The sequence below is a fragment of the Gavia stellata genome, chromosome 4 (genome assembly GCF_030936135.1).
Source record: "Gavia stellata isolate bGavSte3 chromosome 4, bGavSte3.hap2, whole genome shotgun sequence".
NCBI lineage: Eukaryota > Metazoa > Chordata > Aves > Gaviiformes > Gaviidae > Gavia > Gavia stellata.
In genome coordinates this window covers 14,566,154-14,584,577 of record NC_082597.1, presented here as the reverse complement: position 1 = coordinate 14,584,577, position 18,424 = coordinate 14,566,154, and the positions used below count along the sequence as shown (strand labels likewise).

Sequence of the window (18,424 nt, the reverse complement as noted above, 5' to 3'; positions counted from 1 at the left end):
CTAGGTCATTGAGCACCTGTTTCTGTGACCATCTTACCTCCATGTAACCTCATAAAATTGCAGAGGAGAGTATAAAAAAGGTTCTATATAAGAACTAAAGCAGGCCAAACAAGAACAAATCTAGAAAAAATACACTGTTTAATCCTATGATAAATGATTTAATGCTGAGGCAAAAAGGAGGGAAAAAGAAGATGCATAAATTAGTTAAGAAGAGATGCTAGCATTAATGTATGTTTCTGTATAAAACACTTAGTTTTAACAGTAGGGCTGTAGACAACAGGGGATTCAGTACATTTAGAAAAGAAAGACTCTGTACAGAAGCTTGTTGCTGGCTAAACTCTCCTTCCCAACTTGATGCCATGTTTCATCTCAAAGACCATCAGCACTCCAAACAGCAATCACTTACAGAAGACATACTCTTCAAAGATGACATGAAGAAAAGCTGAGCATGTAAAATCAATCAGTAAGAAACAGGTTCTATCACTTCTTCATGGCATATGAGAAATGAAGAGGTACAATGATATTTCTAATGGCAAAGAGGTGGAGGAAAGCTTTGTGACAGGAGAGAGAAGTCCTAAAATGGTTTCCAAATTGCACTAAAACTGCAGGATTAAACTTCAGAAAGATTTATGTTCAAAAATCTCTTGGCAGCTTGAGATGTTTATCTTCTTTATAGTCCAGACATCACAAAAGACATCAGTCAATATAACATCCACAAACTCAGGTATTGTAGAGGGAAATGAGATGACAAATAGGGATGAGGAAACAGCAGATGTTTCCCCTTCAGCACAGTGCAGAACAATAGCAGAGAGAGGTGGGACTCTCTAAGCCAGAGATGAGAGCGATGGCAGGTCTGCAGAGAAGACATCTAGATGAATATGACACATGTCAACAGTGGCAGCGAGTACCAGCTGTGAAAAGAAAGCTGAAGTGATTTTAACATGCTAAGATTTTATACCAGGCAGGTGAGAAAGATAATGTAAAAAGCTGCACCCAGCCAGGGCAATTAATACTGTCTCCTGTTTGTATAAATGGAAAAGAAATTAACCTTTCTGTCTGCACCAGGAGAGGAGCAAATTGGATCGTTTCTAAACACGCAATACTATGACGATGATCTGAGGAACAGCAGATCAATTATCTTAGTCTTCATGCATTCCTGTCAAGCTAGTGAGTAATTTATTGTCAGAGGTAATGCATTTCAAAGAAAGCACAAAGGTTTGAATCAGGATTACCAACAGCCATCCAATTTCTTATGAGAGGAGTCATCCTAGAGAAGACAAGTGATGATGAAACAGCTGTATTAGAAGGACAGTGTTTCTGGATTCCCAGGCAGTATTTCATAGACCACATTACAGAAGTAGAATAGATGAACAGCTGAATCACTTTGTATTCATTGAAATATGATAATTACAAAATTAAAATATTCCTTCGGTTATGTAGGCTGACCTTTCACGAGGGACTAAGTGGTCCCGACATAGTATTCATAGGCAAAGTTTTCCTGCCATATCTGTCTCTCCCTGCATATATCAGGAGTTCAGGCAGATGCTCCGCTATAAAACTGCAAAACATAGAGGCAGATAATGAAAATAATGCACATAAACAGCCAGAATCCTACAGCATTCCAGGTATTCTTCTACTTCCTGTCCCCCTGTTCTTCAGTTATCAGAGTTTAGGGATCAAGTGAAATTTAGATAGCGACAAAACACGTCCTCTGTGAACTCTGTTTCTGTACTTTCTCTTAAAGTACAATTTTGTTTACTCACATGCTCTCTTCTTGCCTTATATTGAGAAATAAAATTATGGGCCGTCTGTGGCTTCTATAAATAGATATTAACTCATTGAAGTCGATACATTACTTTATTAGAGGATTTACTTCTACTGCTTAAGTTCAACATCCTAAATGCTATCAGTGTGAATTGCTGAATGACTTTATTGACATGCTCATACAGGAAAAAAACTCAAGGATTTTTTACATCTGACTTTTTTTCAGGAAGTTGAGCTGAAACTGACCTTTAATGAAATCTCAGAATAAGGGAGAGATTTGGAAAGTGGGAAAGAGGCATTCATCTTTGACTTCTGTAATGGACTTGGGCATAAGAAAGTCAGTCCTGTGCTGAATTCACCCAGGACCAACTGAAGAGACCCAAAATAACAAGTGCAATCAATTATTCACCAGATCTATGCATCAGAAGACCTAACATCTATCAGTCAGCAGAGCTTAGCACTCACAGACCTGCAGAGTATTGTGCAGGGTGTTGTACACAGCACAGAATTAATCCATTCTGCAAGAAGTTACCCACACTTTGCTGCCCTGGGAAGGTCTCCTGGGAGGAAGGGCAGTGGTGAGGAGCCCCAGTCTGCTGTGAGAGCAGACCAGGAGGTAACTCCACTTAGTTAAACATGTGCTTTAAAAATTCATTTAAACATTATTTCTAATCACTACCTGGGTTTGCAGCAGCCCATCCTCCCCTGCTCAGACCTTTTGGACACATGATCCCTGAAGGGAAAAGCTGTCCCAACCCCACGGAGTAGCTGACAATGCTACCAGCCTCTTCCTAGCAATGCAGCTGGAGATTTCATTTGCCACCTGACCATGGTGGGCTGATGGTTTTCAGATACTCAGGAATAAAAAAATCCTGCTCCAAGCAGTTTAAAGAAAGACTTGCAGAGGTTTAACACAACACTTATTAGTGAAAATAAAAATAAGCAATATAAACTAGGAAAAGAGGTGAAAAAACCCCAAGGAAATTTGTATGGGAATCAACTATGATCACTGGAAAATCTATCACATATGTTGACAGCCAAGTCCCTATCTCCCTGGGTTTTCTTCCTTTCCATCTGATTTCCTCTAAGGCCTGCCATCCAGAAATTAGCCAGAGAATGAACAAACAGAAGAAAACCAAACCTTTGCACACTACTAAACTACATCTGGGCTGTGTATACGGGAATGTGTATTTTGGTGGCATTATACATCAGAGAGGGTGGCCAAGACTGAGGCACTCTGTGTGAGAGAAGCCAAAGAAAAAACTACCTAAGCACCCCTTACATAAGTCCATTGCACTTAAAACTCTAAAAATACCAGTTGTCAAAGTACAGACAAAAATCAGCAAGAAATAAGAGGGTTTGAAGTGAGTTCACCCTTGCTTACAATGGAGCTGCTCCAGGAGCAAATGTTTGCCTGTAGGCTTGATGTTAAAGCTGAGATTTGGATGTCTGAAGGCAGTGTCGGGCAGCCCCCATCGGAGGCAGTTTGTCAGGGGCTGCTGCTCATGCCAAGAGCACCTTGATCCTCAAAGGTGAGGGAGAAGGCCCTTTCCCTCTGCTCCACAGTCAGGCTGCCCGCAAAGTCCTTGATATTAAATTAAGAAATATCAGGAGAGGTAAAATTAGTTGGCTCAGCAGCACTTACTAGCCTCTCTGAGATTTTCTTCTTACTTTTTCCCCTAAAATGTGAACAGAGTGGCAACGCTCTGTTACCAGGAATATGGGATATGACAAGTACAAATAGAAAGCTGCAGCAAGAACCATGTTAACAGCAGCTGGGCTCTAGGACCCTCTTGGTAGGAGCCAGTTTCTGGTAGGGTCTGCAGCCTTAAGTCTGCCCTTTGGGGTAAATAACCCTGCAGGCTGGAGGGCGGCTGATCCTACCCCCTTCTCCTGAGCTGTTCTGTGTGGTGACACTGTGATGGTGGGTTTACATACGGTTTATCAAATGTGCAGTAAGAATTTTGGAAGAAGAGTAACTTTAGGGTAAGTTATACATGTAAGAGTTCAGCTTGGTTTCCCATGGTGTGATGTTTTGCAGTCAACAAGCAGGGACACTCCTTTTTGGAAGGGGAACAGTTTGCAGAGAGCAAGTACTTACTTGTAAGGGCCTTTCTCAAGAGGCAGCTCTAGTACATCACACGTACAGTTGCTCTACCTTTACATTCAGCACCATGATAACAAAACAGTCCAATCTGTCTGAGTGCCAAGATATAACAGTCTTATTGTACAGTTTACAAGCCTGATGTGGTCTCACGTGTGCAGTTTCTGATTTCCATTTTGAACATGGTGTTATTCCTGCAGGTCTGAATGCAGTAACTGCGAGGTTGGAGAGCAGTGCGGTGTGATAATGCACGGCAACGCCGTCACTTTCTGTGAGCCATATGGTCCCAGAGAACTGGTAAGTGAAGGCTGGCTCATCTGCCAGGGTTGAGACTGCGGGCTATGAATCGAGGCTGCCTCGGCTGCAGAGATGTCAGTGTGCTTTGAAAGTTTGGTGTTCAGCGGAGAGGCTCCTAAGCAAGGTGATAGGGCCATAGAAGAGCACCCTAGGAGCATCCCAGTGTCTTAAACTACAGATGCTAACCAAAGGCTATTGCAAGAGTTTGCAAGGGGAAGTCTCTTGATCTGGTGTGCATCCGAGTTATTTAAAGTACCTATAAAAGACTGAAAAGGCAAGGAAAAACAACTGCGTTGTCAAACTGCCATCATTCTCTTTATTTCTGACAATGAAAAAAAGACAAGGTTCATTTTTTTTCCCCTTACTTTATTAGCTGTGTTCCATTTTTTCTTGTCGCTGTTGACAAATGTTAATTTGGTTGTAAAACATCACTTGTGAACAATGCATCTTACAGACTTAAATGCAGCCTGGAGCAAGCACCTGCCAGTCTCAGGAAAGTGTCTGTAACCAACTGAGTCATGATGAAGGTGACAAAATTCATTTCATTGGGGGGTAGTTTGGTCATAAAATTACTGTAAGAAACAACACAGTGCAATTTGCATTAACTTGGGATTATCTGGGTATTGAAAATGAATTGAAAGATATATAACCAATGCCCACATGCTGATGCTGGGCAGCTAGCTGCAATGATATACATAAAATGGGAGTTTGGGGAAGAACTGAAAAATTAAAAAAACAACTCAAAGCCTGTGTAATTCCAAATTAATTTTCATGTTTTCAACAGTCTTCTGAGTGGAGGGAGAGGCTGATTAGAGCTATTTGAAGAGCGTACATGGAAGAGGGCCATAAAACAGAAGTGGTTTTGGCCAGGCATCTTCTCTTCATTTCAGACACTAACAATTCTTTTAACAGGGTTAATTTTACATCCTTAACTGAGACCAGAATTCCACAAATGCAATGTAGATATCGCTGGTGTGCTGACTGAAAGTCATAAACACATCTAAAACTAATTCAGAGGTTTTACGGATAAAGGAGAATTTCAGTCATTTCCCTCACAGCCAGCTCCAGCCGGGGAATCCTGACAGGGATGCTAAATTGCCTCTCTGCTACTTTGAATCCTATTTGAATGTACTATGCTTCATTAACTGCCTTGAGAAGAGAAGCATTGTTTTATGTCCTGTGCAAAAATGAAGTCACACCACTGGGATATTTTTCCCAATTTTTAAACCCATTTTTAGTTGCAGTATTGAGCATAGGTAACACTCCTCGAAAAATAATCTATTTATGACATTTAGCAAACCCAGGGTCCCAGCTATGAGGGTTTTGAAATGTCACTAATTAGCTGTCTTCTCCCTACTGATATGTAATTTAGACTATCCTTAGTAATCATGAATTGGCTTCAAAATGCAGTGTTGGACTGTACTTGTTGTATTACCATGTGGTAAAATAGCACTACCGTGGCATCAGGAACTTGGAAAAATTTATTATGATGCCAAAGTGGCATGATTAAATAATCAGCTGAAAAAATCATCATGCTTATAAACAGTTAGCAGCCTAATAATGAAAGTGTTTATAAATATTATGGCAGTGTTGCAGAAAAATCAAATCCTTTTGAAGGAACATGCTAATGTCTTAACGTTTTGGATGAGCACAGGATGATGTTCATGCCAGAGGTCTGACCTAGTTTTATTTTTGAATATGGACATAGGTTTAAATCCCTGTTTTCTGAGAACCAACCTGTTTCTGATTTGTAGTCACGTTTCGGCGATTTCACAACATATCTCTTCCTGTCACAAATTTTGAAACCTGTTTCTTTTCTCCAATCATTATGCATTTTTTTTCTATCACCTTTACTATTTGGATCCTATTCTGTCCCTGCTTGAAATGGCTCTTGAAATCTCTGTTCCTGTTCATGGCTCCTAGTGCCACATTGTTGCGTTAAAATACTTAGACAAGAAGAGTTGAATTTGCAAAATGTATTATATCAACAGCTGTGACAGCTGCTGCTTTGCTTCCTTGACCTCCCTCTCTTCTCCTGACTTCCAGCAGCTGCCTGTTACTGCAGGCAGAGGGGTTTTTAATGCCAACTGTCTATGTCTATTGGTGAGAATTTACCAGTGGCAAAATCCTGGAAAGATGTATAGCATCAGAAATTCGCAAGCGAAGGAAAATAGCTACTCAAGGCTCCCTACCAGCCTCTCTGCAGCATCTGAACTTACTAGTCCTTTGCAGAAATTTGCAAAAAGTTTTCACTATGTCTAATGCTTTTTTCTAAAGCATTACTGAAATGACTTACAACATAGTCTATTTTAAGTCTACATGAATGCCTCTTCTGTGATAACTGATACATTTAATTTCTTGGTGATGTGGGCCACTGAACAATGATAGAGAGTTTCGTTTTTAAATTAGAACTTGCACAATATAATTAATTGAATGTAAACTAATATAATAGGTACTCATAACTCAAGTCAGAAAGCACTTTATTACTTGGCATGATAAATGTGACACCTAATACTGAATCGATCCTGACAGAATGGACTTAAATGGGAATGTGACTATATTTTTAAAGGAGTTTTCTAAATGCAGCTTCCCTATTTTTGTTTAAAGACTAAAATTACCTGTTAGGAATATTCCAAAGAGACGAAAACTGTATTTTAAGGAAACATCATGTACAGATAGTGCCGAATTTTCAGGTAGTTTTTAAAGTTGCTGTTTGATATGATCATGAAGCCTTGGGAATCTGTCCCACTAAATCTGTCTTAGTTCACAGAGCATTAATAGCTGTGATAAATTTCCTAAATTTCCATGCACCCTCCTAAAACACATGTAGTCTTGTTATGAGCTAATCTTCAGTGCATTTCAGTGAAGATCCCATTCTTTAATATTTGTAAGAAGTTCCTCTCTGTATGTAATATGTAGAAAAGAAACAAAACACACCAAAAATTCATGCCAACTCATGCAGGTCTCTATCAGTTATTTTCAAAGGCATCATTTCACAAATACCTCAACTTGGTGCACGCCAGCACTGGAAGAAGTCCAGTCCCTTTTGCTCTTCTGCACCATCACCTGTGCCCTCCCACCGGGGGGAGAGATGGTATCGGTATGAGCACGAGCATTGGTGGGCTGCATGGTGAACCACCACACCAGAAAATGAAGCCAGATTAAAACTCATTTGCAAAGGAAAAAGACTAATAGTTTAACAGAAGTCAGCTAGTTGCCCTGATTTAGCGTGCAGCTACCCAAAAGCTGATGTTAGTACATGGAAGGAAGTGGAGGGAGCTATCACCTAGGAATTTGTTAATCATATACATTTGCATATACATATACATTCTGAATATACATTTGCGAAGATATGGAAATTCTTTTGAAAGTCTCCAAAGACCAATACAGGTGACTGAGAGATAACATTTGTTCTATGTCAACGGAGTCCTAAATACAGTCAGAAAACATCTGCATTTAGGACTAGCTTTTGTTCAGTGTCATGCAGCGATGCACAGGGTAATAAGGAACTTCAAACATGGGAGAGATCTCTCTCACCATTTTTCATGTTTATCTGCATAGCAGATAATTAAAGAGCACAGGAATACCTGATAATGGAAGAATTTCTGTTGTCACCATGTAACTCAGGGAAATTATGCAGAAATTGTACTGTTCATCATTACAAAATGCTGATAAAATTGCCTTTGTAATACTGCCATAGTTAATGGGTGCTTGAAAGAATGTAGCATTTTCCAAGTCATTGAGTCTAATCTTTACTTGGGTGCTAGCATTTTTAGAAAATGACAGTTTAGTGTCCATGAGCTGAAATGTTTATCTATATTTTGCTGATTACCACTTTTTATCATTCTTATCTACTGTTCGGTTTCCTCTACATCACTCATACAAGCGAAGCAGGAGGATCATTCAAGTCCTCCGGGTGCTCCGCTTGGAGCTGCCTCCATGCAGATTCCCAGCTGACTCTGGTAGCCAAAGCCTGCTAGCCCCAGGACCTTACTTCTGGGGCTGAATTTGCTCAGAAGTTTGACTTCTCTGTGGCATATCCATGATGTGACATGTGCATGGATGCAGGTCACAAGGAGCACATCCAATGAAAGAGTCTGTTGCTGCTCTCATGGGACATGACATGAATTATTGGTGCGTAGGCTCTGATATGGGAGACAGCTCCAAGGTCTTGAAATCTAGGCAACAATATCAGATGAGTTTATTTAAGGTGTTTGCTGTCCCTATTCTTCCAATTAGATGACTTCTTTTATGATTCTGTAAACTTACTGTCTGGCCAGGTCATGCCTTTTTTCCTTTTCTCTTTTGCTCTAACGTTGCCATTGCCCTTCAGCCTGTACATTTTTCCTTCTTCAATGTAGCCCCTAAAATCTGCTTATAATGATAAATTATATCTTTGTTGTGTCTTTTGCTACAGTGAATGAATCAAACTTTGAGTCTCCTCTTTTTGGTGGTGATCCTCCATTTGGTCTTTCTGCTTGCTAAGCAGTTGCAATGATTTTTCAGCTCTGACAAAATAACTAGATCAGGCAGTGTTTTTAGGCAGTGCTTCCGCCTTGCTTGTTGTGTAGCAGTATCATTAAGTCCAACTTTTGAAATTAATTGAAAATACGCAGGTGTTCTTCACAACATTCTAGTGCTTTTTATCTTACAGTATTTTCAGGAAAACAGTCCTAATTTGAACTACTGAAATATGGCGGCATTGAAAGAAGGGAGAAAGAAAGGCATCAAAAGAGGCTGGTGTGCTGAATGCGGAGTGAGCTGCTCAGTGTTTTCTGCCTGTTTTTTGGTCTTTGTTGGATGTTAACAGTGTGTAGATGCTACTACAAAATTTAATTGTATATATTATGCAGTATCACCAAGGTTTTGTTTGATTTGCTGTTGAAGACTTAGATTTTGTTATTCCCTTGCAATATTTCATTTTATTATTTTAGGTTTACTTAATGTTATTTTATTATTTATTTATGACCATTTTTGGTTCTTGTTCTGTGCTGGAAGATGTAAGTGAAAACCATTCTGTTTACACAGATTTATACTAAGCTGACCATAGACCACAGGTTTCACTTTTTCAATCTTCTAAACACTGGTCAAACACCAGTGTTTCACAAAAACATGCTCAGTTTGTAGACATTAATACAGTAAAAGAAAAAAAATTCCAGCTTTGACGTATGATGAGATATCAGTAATCAAAATGACATAACAGAAATGTCCATGATCACTCAACCTGAAAGGGTTGGCAATTAATAGTTTTATGCACTGGAGATCTAGGTATCCAGAGAGTTTCCATGCTTTCAAAGAAAAACAAGTGATGAATGTACTGTTTTGCTGATCTAACACTACCTTTCTGCTGTTTGCTTTTCTTCTTGTAGACCACCACTGGCCTTAACACAACTACTGCATCCGTCCTTCAATTTTCCCTTGGTAAGTTTAGCTCACTCTTTCACCTGAGAAAGTGTAAAAAGTCATTGCCGCAAAGGAAAATGGCCCTCGAGTTCAGGTTTACTTTCTGGTCAGTGTTGCACTCTCCATGAGGGATTAAAAAAATCTATTAAAAACTGCAGCACATTTATTCATTTCCTTATCTACAGCTCCTAATCTAAACTTTGGAAAGGAGGAACTCCAGTGGATACTCTGATGATGGGAGGCATAGTCATGTTTGGGTTTTGTGGTTTTTTCACTTATTTTACAACCTGAATGGATAACATTATAATCTCTTGCTCTTTCTCTGAAGTGTGATTACTGTTTCTAAAAAATGAACTTTTTTAACATTTTAAACCCTTGATGTATTCCAAGTTACAGCTGGGTAGTGCTGGTTTTAACACATCTGTACAAAAAGAATAGGTGGGGCAGACCAAAACTAAATGCTATTTAGTTCATGTTATCAACAGCGTGATTGTACGCTGTATTACTTAGAATACCTGCTGTAAGTTATTGCACATTTTCACTGTGCAGTTGTGGCTATAAATTATGGCTGAAGTTGTGGCTTGGGCTGAGGGCAAATTGGGAACACACTTTATTTGTTAACTCATATGTCAGTGTTCAAAATATGAAGGAAAAATGTTTTTATGATACAAATAGTTCAATAAAAAAGCAAGCAGGAAATATAGCCTGTTTCCTCTGTGGACCCCTGAATATGTGTTTCCAAATCATATTCCTATTTTTAAAAAAGTAATTCTCCAAAAGTATCTCAGCAGAGGTGTGATTAAACTCTGGAAATCTCAGCTGGAAATAAGAGCTATCAGGTAGCTTGGCAAGCAGCTTGGTTTTTTTAACGGATAGGAAATCAAAATCCTAGAAGGCGCAGAAATACGTCCTCTAAATTTGTTTTTACCTGAAGTTGTTCATTTGACTATCGTTACCCGTCACCCTGCAATTGACTGCAATGTTAATAGTCCTAAGGATTGATATGGATCCTTTTATTTTGAATTACTGTTTTTTAAAAGCCAGCAAAATATATCCATTCCTAAACTGAATTATTGCATAAATATTGGGCACCTCCAACAAAAACTAGCCTGGAGCTACCCTGCAGTTCCATTCAGCCAGTGAGAGGGGAACAGCTCCCTTGATCTTGCCCACAGAAGGCGTCCCACCCTTGGCTGTGCCCAAGGATAGGTGACTTCTATAATGCTGCAAGTTTGCGATAATGGAGGAATTTTGCTTTTCAGGAAAATTTGCAAAAATCTTCTATGGATTCTCACAGTGACCCAGAGTGGTTAGCAGCCATATAACCTGAATGGGTTGGGAGGTAAACATTTGTTGTCACAGCTCGGTGGCTGGTGTCTGCTGCAGGTGAACTGCAGAAGGGTGCAGGCTCCCAGAATTTTCAAAATTAGACTTGAGATTTCACTAGTAGCCTGTGTTCCTATCAGCTGGGGAAAAAACAAAAGGACGAAAAAAGGGTAAGAACAGGCTGAGTAGGAAATACCCTATATGACAGGATTGTCATGAATATACAGTGAGAATACCTTAACCTGTACCAGCAGGAAGCAGTAAAATCCCTGGTATGATGGAGCAGGAGAGGGGCGGATGTATTTCTGAGTAAATCGAATTTCAGCCTGAAGTTCAAAATGTATCATATTTCCCCATGTGCCTATGTTAGGTTTGAAATACAGTGCAGATTGGTTTTGTAACTAATAAAAACCGGCATGAGCCGGGGGACTGCTGCTGAGCTCAGCAGTACTTGGCTTTCGAATCATAAATCTAAACGAGGCATTTGCCAGTTTCCAGTTTATTCCCAAATGTCCGATTTAATCATAACCCTATTTAGGGATTCATCCAAGGGAATTGCCTTTTTTTAAAGAATGTTTAACACTTTCTATTGACCGCAGAACAGCTTAAGCTGTAATCTTTTGGGGACATCTTTATATTAAATTCATTACCCAGCTTTGGCCACATTGAAGTGCATACCCTTTGATTTCTCTCACCGTTAATTATGAGATGGAATTTTGTATTTGCAGGTATATATGCAGATGAGGACTGGGAAATGAAGCAAAAAAAAAGGTCCTGATTTCACCATAAATCCCAGATCCTTTTAAACTGTGTGGTCAGGAAGGGTAACACCCTAGTGAATTTTTCATTAGTTGACATTCTGTGTAGTTCCCTTCATGTACCACCATTTGGTAGTCTTGCCCTTTAAAGGGCAACGGGGTTGAAAAGGAGCACTTAAGATGAAGGCTTAATTAGGATGAAAAGGTAATTAGTAAGGCCTATTCAGCACATAGGACCGCATTAACGGGCAGTATCCTTTCCCAGTGAGAGCAGCTTGTCTGCCACGCAGACATTCACTCGGAGCCACCTGGAGCTGGTGGCATTGCCTTTTGATCCAGGGCTGGGGTGATGTTTACATTCATGCACTCTTTGCCCAAATGTGCAGAAAAATTTCAATTACTTCGGATGTCTTAATCATCCATGACTACATTTCTCCAAGACCAAACACTGACATGTGAAAGACAAAGTCTAGCAGTTTCCTTAATGTTCAGTGGGATTGTTAATTGAGATATTTAAAGCAATGCCTTTGGGCTCTCTCAGGCCAGAACATCTAATTCAACAGCTTGGGATTGCAGGATATTGCACAAAAGCCTCCGGACTCAGCTGCCACGCAGCGTTAGTCTGATTCATTAGCTGAAATATTCTCTGTTTCTCACTCCAAAGCTCAGGCTTTTCCCCTTAGCTACATCCCTGAACTTCTCCAGGGATGAACACGATCGGTCATTCGCATAGGCCACAACAATGGAAGGTGACTCAGAGTACTGAGAGATTAGCAACTGAGCTAAGCACAGGAAGAAAGAGACCCATGAAATCCCATAAAGAGAAGAGGAAAGGCTTTAAGGGAGCAATGCCAAGGCGTGAGGTGTGCAAGCAGTTCTGCTCATGCGTTGTTCCTTGGGTGTCCTCTTCAAGCATATGCTCCCGTGGCTGTGGTGTATGTGGGCTGTGCGTGCTCTGCGTGGGGCATTGAGCATTGGCAGGCTCTTTCCATCCCTCCTTCCTCCGCAGTGCCTCTGACTCAAACACAAAGCTGAAGCCGAAGGCACTGTGATCAGTACCAACACCCAGCCTGGTCTCCAGGGCAGGGGCTCCTCAGAGCGGTGTATGAACATGAGAATTATTATTGGAAAATATTAGATTACCTTGAAAAACTTTGTTCCCTAGCTCTCTCCTTACATCTTAGTATTGCTAGATCACTTTTGGCTGTTAAACAATATTTGAAAATGGGAATAACTTGACAAGGAAAGCTCCCACTCTTCAGCTTTTTTGTGTAAAACTCTTGAACACTCTTCTGAGAACAGGATGACTTTGACAGTACCATGTACTGGATAAATACAAAATGTTTGCAAGGCAGGATCCTACCTGAAAATTGCTTTCCCTTCAACTTTTATGCCATTATCACAAAGATCTTGTCATTACTAGAGCAGACTGGCACTTCTCCCTCCCTGCCCCTCATTTTCTAAAAATATCTAAACCCCCTTCTATTTTATATTAAACCAAAATTGATTTGGGGGGGAAGGGCTTTCTTTTAAGTTAAAAAATATCTTCTGAGAGGAAATAAATCTTCAAACATTTCAGACATTTGATACTTCAGCTCCATTTTTTAAAGATCAAGCCATCAGTCTTGCAAAGAGAGCTAGCCAAAGGTCCAAAAATTTTTTTGCTTTATTTGGAGAAAAAGCTTGTGCTTGGACTCTCCCTTCCACTAAATCATGATAAAGAACTTCTGGGAAAGCTGGGTTCCCAAATCCAACAGATTTTACTTTGGGTCAATCATTAATCCCAACTTTCAGTCAACCCCAAAACTACCTTTCCTGGCAAAGACATGATTTGCAATTTTTTCAATTTGATTCTAATCATAAACCGTCTTTCCCTAATTGATTTTACCTGAGTTATGGTCATTTCATATGTGTAGCATTGGCTTTGGTTTCATGCAAAAGAGAATTTGAAATGAAATGCAAAAGGTACCACTTAATATGTTACTAAAGCAAAAAAAAAAATTTGCATGAACCTCTAAGAATGAAACCTCTCAGCAGCTCGCTGTTATCAGTTCTGCACACTGCTGCCTGATACACAGGAACAGCACATTTTGACACTTTCTTATTCATTGGGATCTTGTGATGGAATTACTACTTTTATAAAAGCATCATTTAATTATCCTACAAAGGACTGCAATGAACTTAGACAAATAATGTAAAAAGGAAATTGTAAAAGTATGTAAAATCTTATTTAGAAATCAAGAAATGTGAGATAAAGCTTGAAATCCATCAGTGCCCACGCCCATACCATATCATGGTAATCTTTCTTTTGTTTTATGATTAATGCAGTTTTCTGAAACGCCTTTTTGTTAGCTTAGTGGTGATCATGCCAGAATTCCTGGCATGAAGAAAAGGATGTACAGAAAGTCTGTGACAGCTACCTGTTGTCCAGGACTTGCCACAGTTTTTATGCTTCAGATTTAAAGTGACAAGACCATGACGTCCTTGAAAAAGTTGGAGTGTATGTTCACCATGACAAATGAAACATCTTATAAGAAACTCAATATGATGAAGAATAACTCTGCCTGCAAGAAATAAAATATAAAACCCTGTGCCTAAAGTTCTGGTGGGCGCCAAGAGTACTACTGAGCTGGCAAAGAAGGTGCTGTTCTCTTAGAGCATTGTTCGCTGTTAACATGAAATCTTGAAGATGCAGGATGCAGGAGCAAAGGTGATCTTCAGTGCCTGGACAACCAACAGTCTTGACACTGGAAATTCGTTAGGTATTTTTGCTGCATGGATCATACCTTTAGTCCCTGCTATTGCTAGAAAACAGACTTGTCATGAAGCAAAACTTGTATCTAGCACATCAATCTTCATTAAAAACCCAGTTTTCAGTGTGGGGTTTTAGTAGTAGGTATTAATCTCAGAGAGTGCTTTGTGATTTTGCCAGATGGGCCCTGTTTGTCCTCTCAGAAAAATCCCAGTGGGTATTATCCAAAAGATGGGTGACTCATGTTATGATCTGCACATTGGTCTGGAACCAGAAGCATTTGGACCTCACCTGTAGAGTAAGAATGGCCCTTTTCTCCTGCTGCTTCAGGGGTAGCTTCTTTCACATCGTTCAGTCACTCCTCTGCCATCTGTTGCTATTGCCCCTTCCATTGTCCCAGCTTATTTTGCCTAAACATCCATCAGACAACCAAGTTTACTGATGATTTATCTTACAATATTTAACAGGGATAAAGCCTACAGGGGACCATATGGATAAAACTAATTTATTACAGTCACAAGCCATACCTGTCTTCATCTTATCAATCTCCCTTACTGTCTTTCTAATGGAACCCTATAGCAAGGACAAATGTGTGTATCTATTGTTTTTAATATAGTTGAAATATTATTGAAGAAAAATTATTATTAGTATTCAACTCTTCAGGACTTTTTGGTAAGGACAAAACCCCACTAATTCAGGGTGCAGAGACATTACTCGGGTGGTCTTTTTTCAGTGGTACCCCCTTTGTCCCTATTTTCTATCTTCCCCAAAAGGAAATAAAATTCTAAACTTTCTGCTTTTACATGCATAAATATTTCATTGACAACCTTATCATATAATCACTAAAACCAGTAACAAAACCAATAATTTCTCCAATCCTGTTCAACACCCTTTCCACTCTTGCAACTTTATTTTCTGGTTGAGTAATCACCCCTGTCTTCATTTCAAACTTCTTGAGCTTTTTAAATCCATCAGACCATCAGCTGTACTTAACTGAAGAGTAATTGTGTTACCTGTAATGACTTCATATTTATAGTCTTTTTTTTTAAGAGGTGAGGTGCATGTGCAATGCACATACCAAGAACTTCCATGTGGCTTAGTTTATTTGCAGTCTATATTTAATGCTGACTGATTTCACAGTCCTCTGTAAGTGTAATGGAGAACACTGTTTAAAATATGCTAGTGATTGCTTTTGATTAACATATGAGTAAGGGTCATTGATTTGGATGTGGTTCTTTGACATAACGGTTCCAAAAGGGTTTTCATGTCATGCCCTGCCTCACCCTAAGACATCAGATTAGTGAATCGCTAATCGAGCAGCCTCTATTACTCCTCCTGAACTATCGAGGTCGCTAGGGTCTACATGAGAGCTGTTTTACTCAGTAAATCCATGGGCTAAGGCTCTCTGGTGTTTGTTGAAGACAAAGCACAGGTAGTGTTTATGACCTTTAGTAAAAAAAACGCATTTTTTTTTCAGGCTTAGGTGTTTTCCTTCATTTTTCTAGTAGCAATTTGACTTTGTTACCACTGTGAGTCTTGCAGAATTAAATGATAAAATGTAATTGATAGTGTAGGTAATGGAAATACTTCTTTTTTGCCCTGATGCATATTCAAACTACATATTATTATCATTATTAATTATTAATAATTAATTAATATTAAATATTTACTAATAATGATGATAATAATAATATTGTTGAATGTGCCCTTACCTGCTAAGCTTCTATACTTCAGAAAACACATTTACTTCCCTATTGACCTCAGCAAATAGAACACCATGATGGACAAAAAATAATCTTCAAAAATTATCTATTTACATAAATAGTGCAGCTGATTCACTGACATCCATGCATTTCTGTGGAGGAAATAGCAGTGTCTCTGCGCTGTCCCCTAGAGCAGCATCTGGAGGGCTCTGCAGAGCATTTGCACGAGACAGCGATTCCTTCTCCTTCCCATCAGAAACATCCCGACTGCACTTGGCTCAGCCTTGTGAACAACGATGACTGCATTTGGCCCCATGTAACAGTCTGAAGACACTTATAATTTATATTTTTATCATGCTTTAATTCAGTTCTGGTGGCAGCTGTTATATTGATGGTACTGCTTTTATGTCATCTATTTATCCTCTGCTTGGATTCGGACCACTTGATAGAAATTCACACATCCAAACATGTTTTGTTAAATAGGCCATAGCTTTGGCTGAGAGGAACCATTGCTGATCATTTTCTCTTAATTTCCAGTTTTGTTTAGTCAGTTTTACAATTAGCAGAAGCTATCAGATGACTGACAAATGCTGTCATAGCCATTTCATGAGGTAGCACTGGGCTTGCCCTTAGCAGAACGAGACAGAGATGAGCAATTTCCTACACAATTGCTATGAAAATTCACTCGTGTGTCTAGATAAATACCAAAGTGAAAAATAAGCCCCTTCTGAATTGAGCATGGAAGAGTATTTGATCTTTTAAATCCCTCACTATCTTGTTAGCTGAACACAAAAACACTTATGGAAGAAACTGTGGTGCCAAATGTTTTGGGCATATTGAGCCACCTCCTTCACTTCAGTCACCTGCATGGATGATTTCCTCCAGACACCCAAATTCCTCCTGCTCCAGTGCCTTCCAGAAAGCACCAGGTTTGCTGTGTGGGCATGGCACATCCATACGATCGCACCGATAGTGGTACCAACAGGGAAGAGGCTGGCCAGTTCTGGTGGCCTAGTGGCCACAGGACAGATAAACAGGCTTGCATCAGGCAAATGTGGAGCACTTTTGGGCTGTCATGAGGTTCTAAAGGATTTTGTTGCCAGGAACCTGGCTAATAAAATTGTGTTAGAACCCTGTCTGAACTGAGCTTAAATAGTACATAAAACCAGTTTTTACAATAGGTAATTTAAAGCATTAATGTCCATAAGAAATGAAGATTATGAAATGAAGCTTGATTTGATTGTTGCTATATGCAGATCCAGTCCCCTCTAAGCAATGAGAACAGAGCACTCAGTGCATCTGAACACCCGGGTTGTTTTGTCCTAATTTCTTTCCTACATATTTGGGAAAAGCTTGAGAATTTGATATAATTACACGCCGAAATTGGTGTCATTCACCATTCTGCATTTCTTCTGCTTGTTTCATTTCCCATTTTCCCCTTGATAAAGCAATATTAAGGGTTTTGACTCGCCACCCAAATTGACATTTGCTATTGCCTGACATGAAACCTACTAGTTTCACCTTCCTGGCAGAGAAGTCCTTTGTGTAGATGCATAGGTTACAAATTACATCTAATGTGAAAGAATAAGACAGGTGAGTAACATCATCTAGCACACTTCACATATCATGTGGAAATGTTAGGTGGTGTTTATCGATTTTGCTAAGTTATACAAGAGGGGCTGCCTAGATAATGCCTAGATTGAAACCAGGGTTTAAAGTTAATGCCGTATTTGAAAGACATTTTAATGGCTTTGGGGTGAAATGATTTGTGTTGTTTTGGCTAGCCCAAGGTTACAATGAAATACTGTCTTTATTACTTCTGTACCAGGGCTTCTCTGCCACTGTTAGGAATTAAAATGTGAGCGCTATGGATTTACTATACAGAGAAAAGCAGAAAAGATAAAGAGAGCCTAAGGATTCAAAGCCAGGGCAGGTGGCCGAGCCACTGCCTCATGGTCGAACGCAGGCCATTACAGAATTGGTTGCTGCAAATAACAAATGCTGGATTACAGACTGACTTTCATCTTAATCCTGCTCATATCATTGTATGCGACTAACACTTTTGTGTGATTAAAATTGTCCATTTTTGAATTAACTCAAACAACAAAGCATCTGTAGTTCCCAAGGGAGGAACAGAGAAGTCCCCAGCTCAGCAGAACGATCCTAGGTTCTCTCCAGTGGGGGAGGAAGGGGGTTTCCATGAAAGCAAAAGCAGATAAAAATAGAAAAGTCCATCAGGAATTGCAAAAAAAGCTTTTGCCAAACCAATTATTATCTACCCACATATAAAGTTAAAGGCAGGCAATATAGGGTTTCA

At 39.6% G+C, this 18,424-nt stretch overlaps 1 protein-coding gene across 1 annotated transcript in view; it reads left to right on the top strand.

Moving 5' to 3' along the window:
* Nucleotides 1-18,424, top strand: part of RELN (reelin) — a 299,237-nt gene that overhangs the window by 140,987 nt on the left and 139,826 nt on the right. Inside the window, exons 7-8 of the mRNA XM_059817215.1 lie at nt 4,069-4,165; nt 9,535-9,586. Of these exons, the coding sequence (XP_059673198.1) occupies nt 4,069-4,165; nt 9,535-9,586 (149 nt within the window). The remainder of the gene's footprint in view (nt 1-4,068; nt 4,166-9,534; nt 9,587-18,424) is intronic.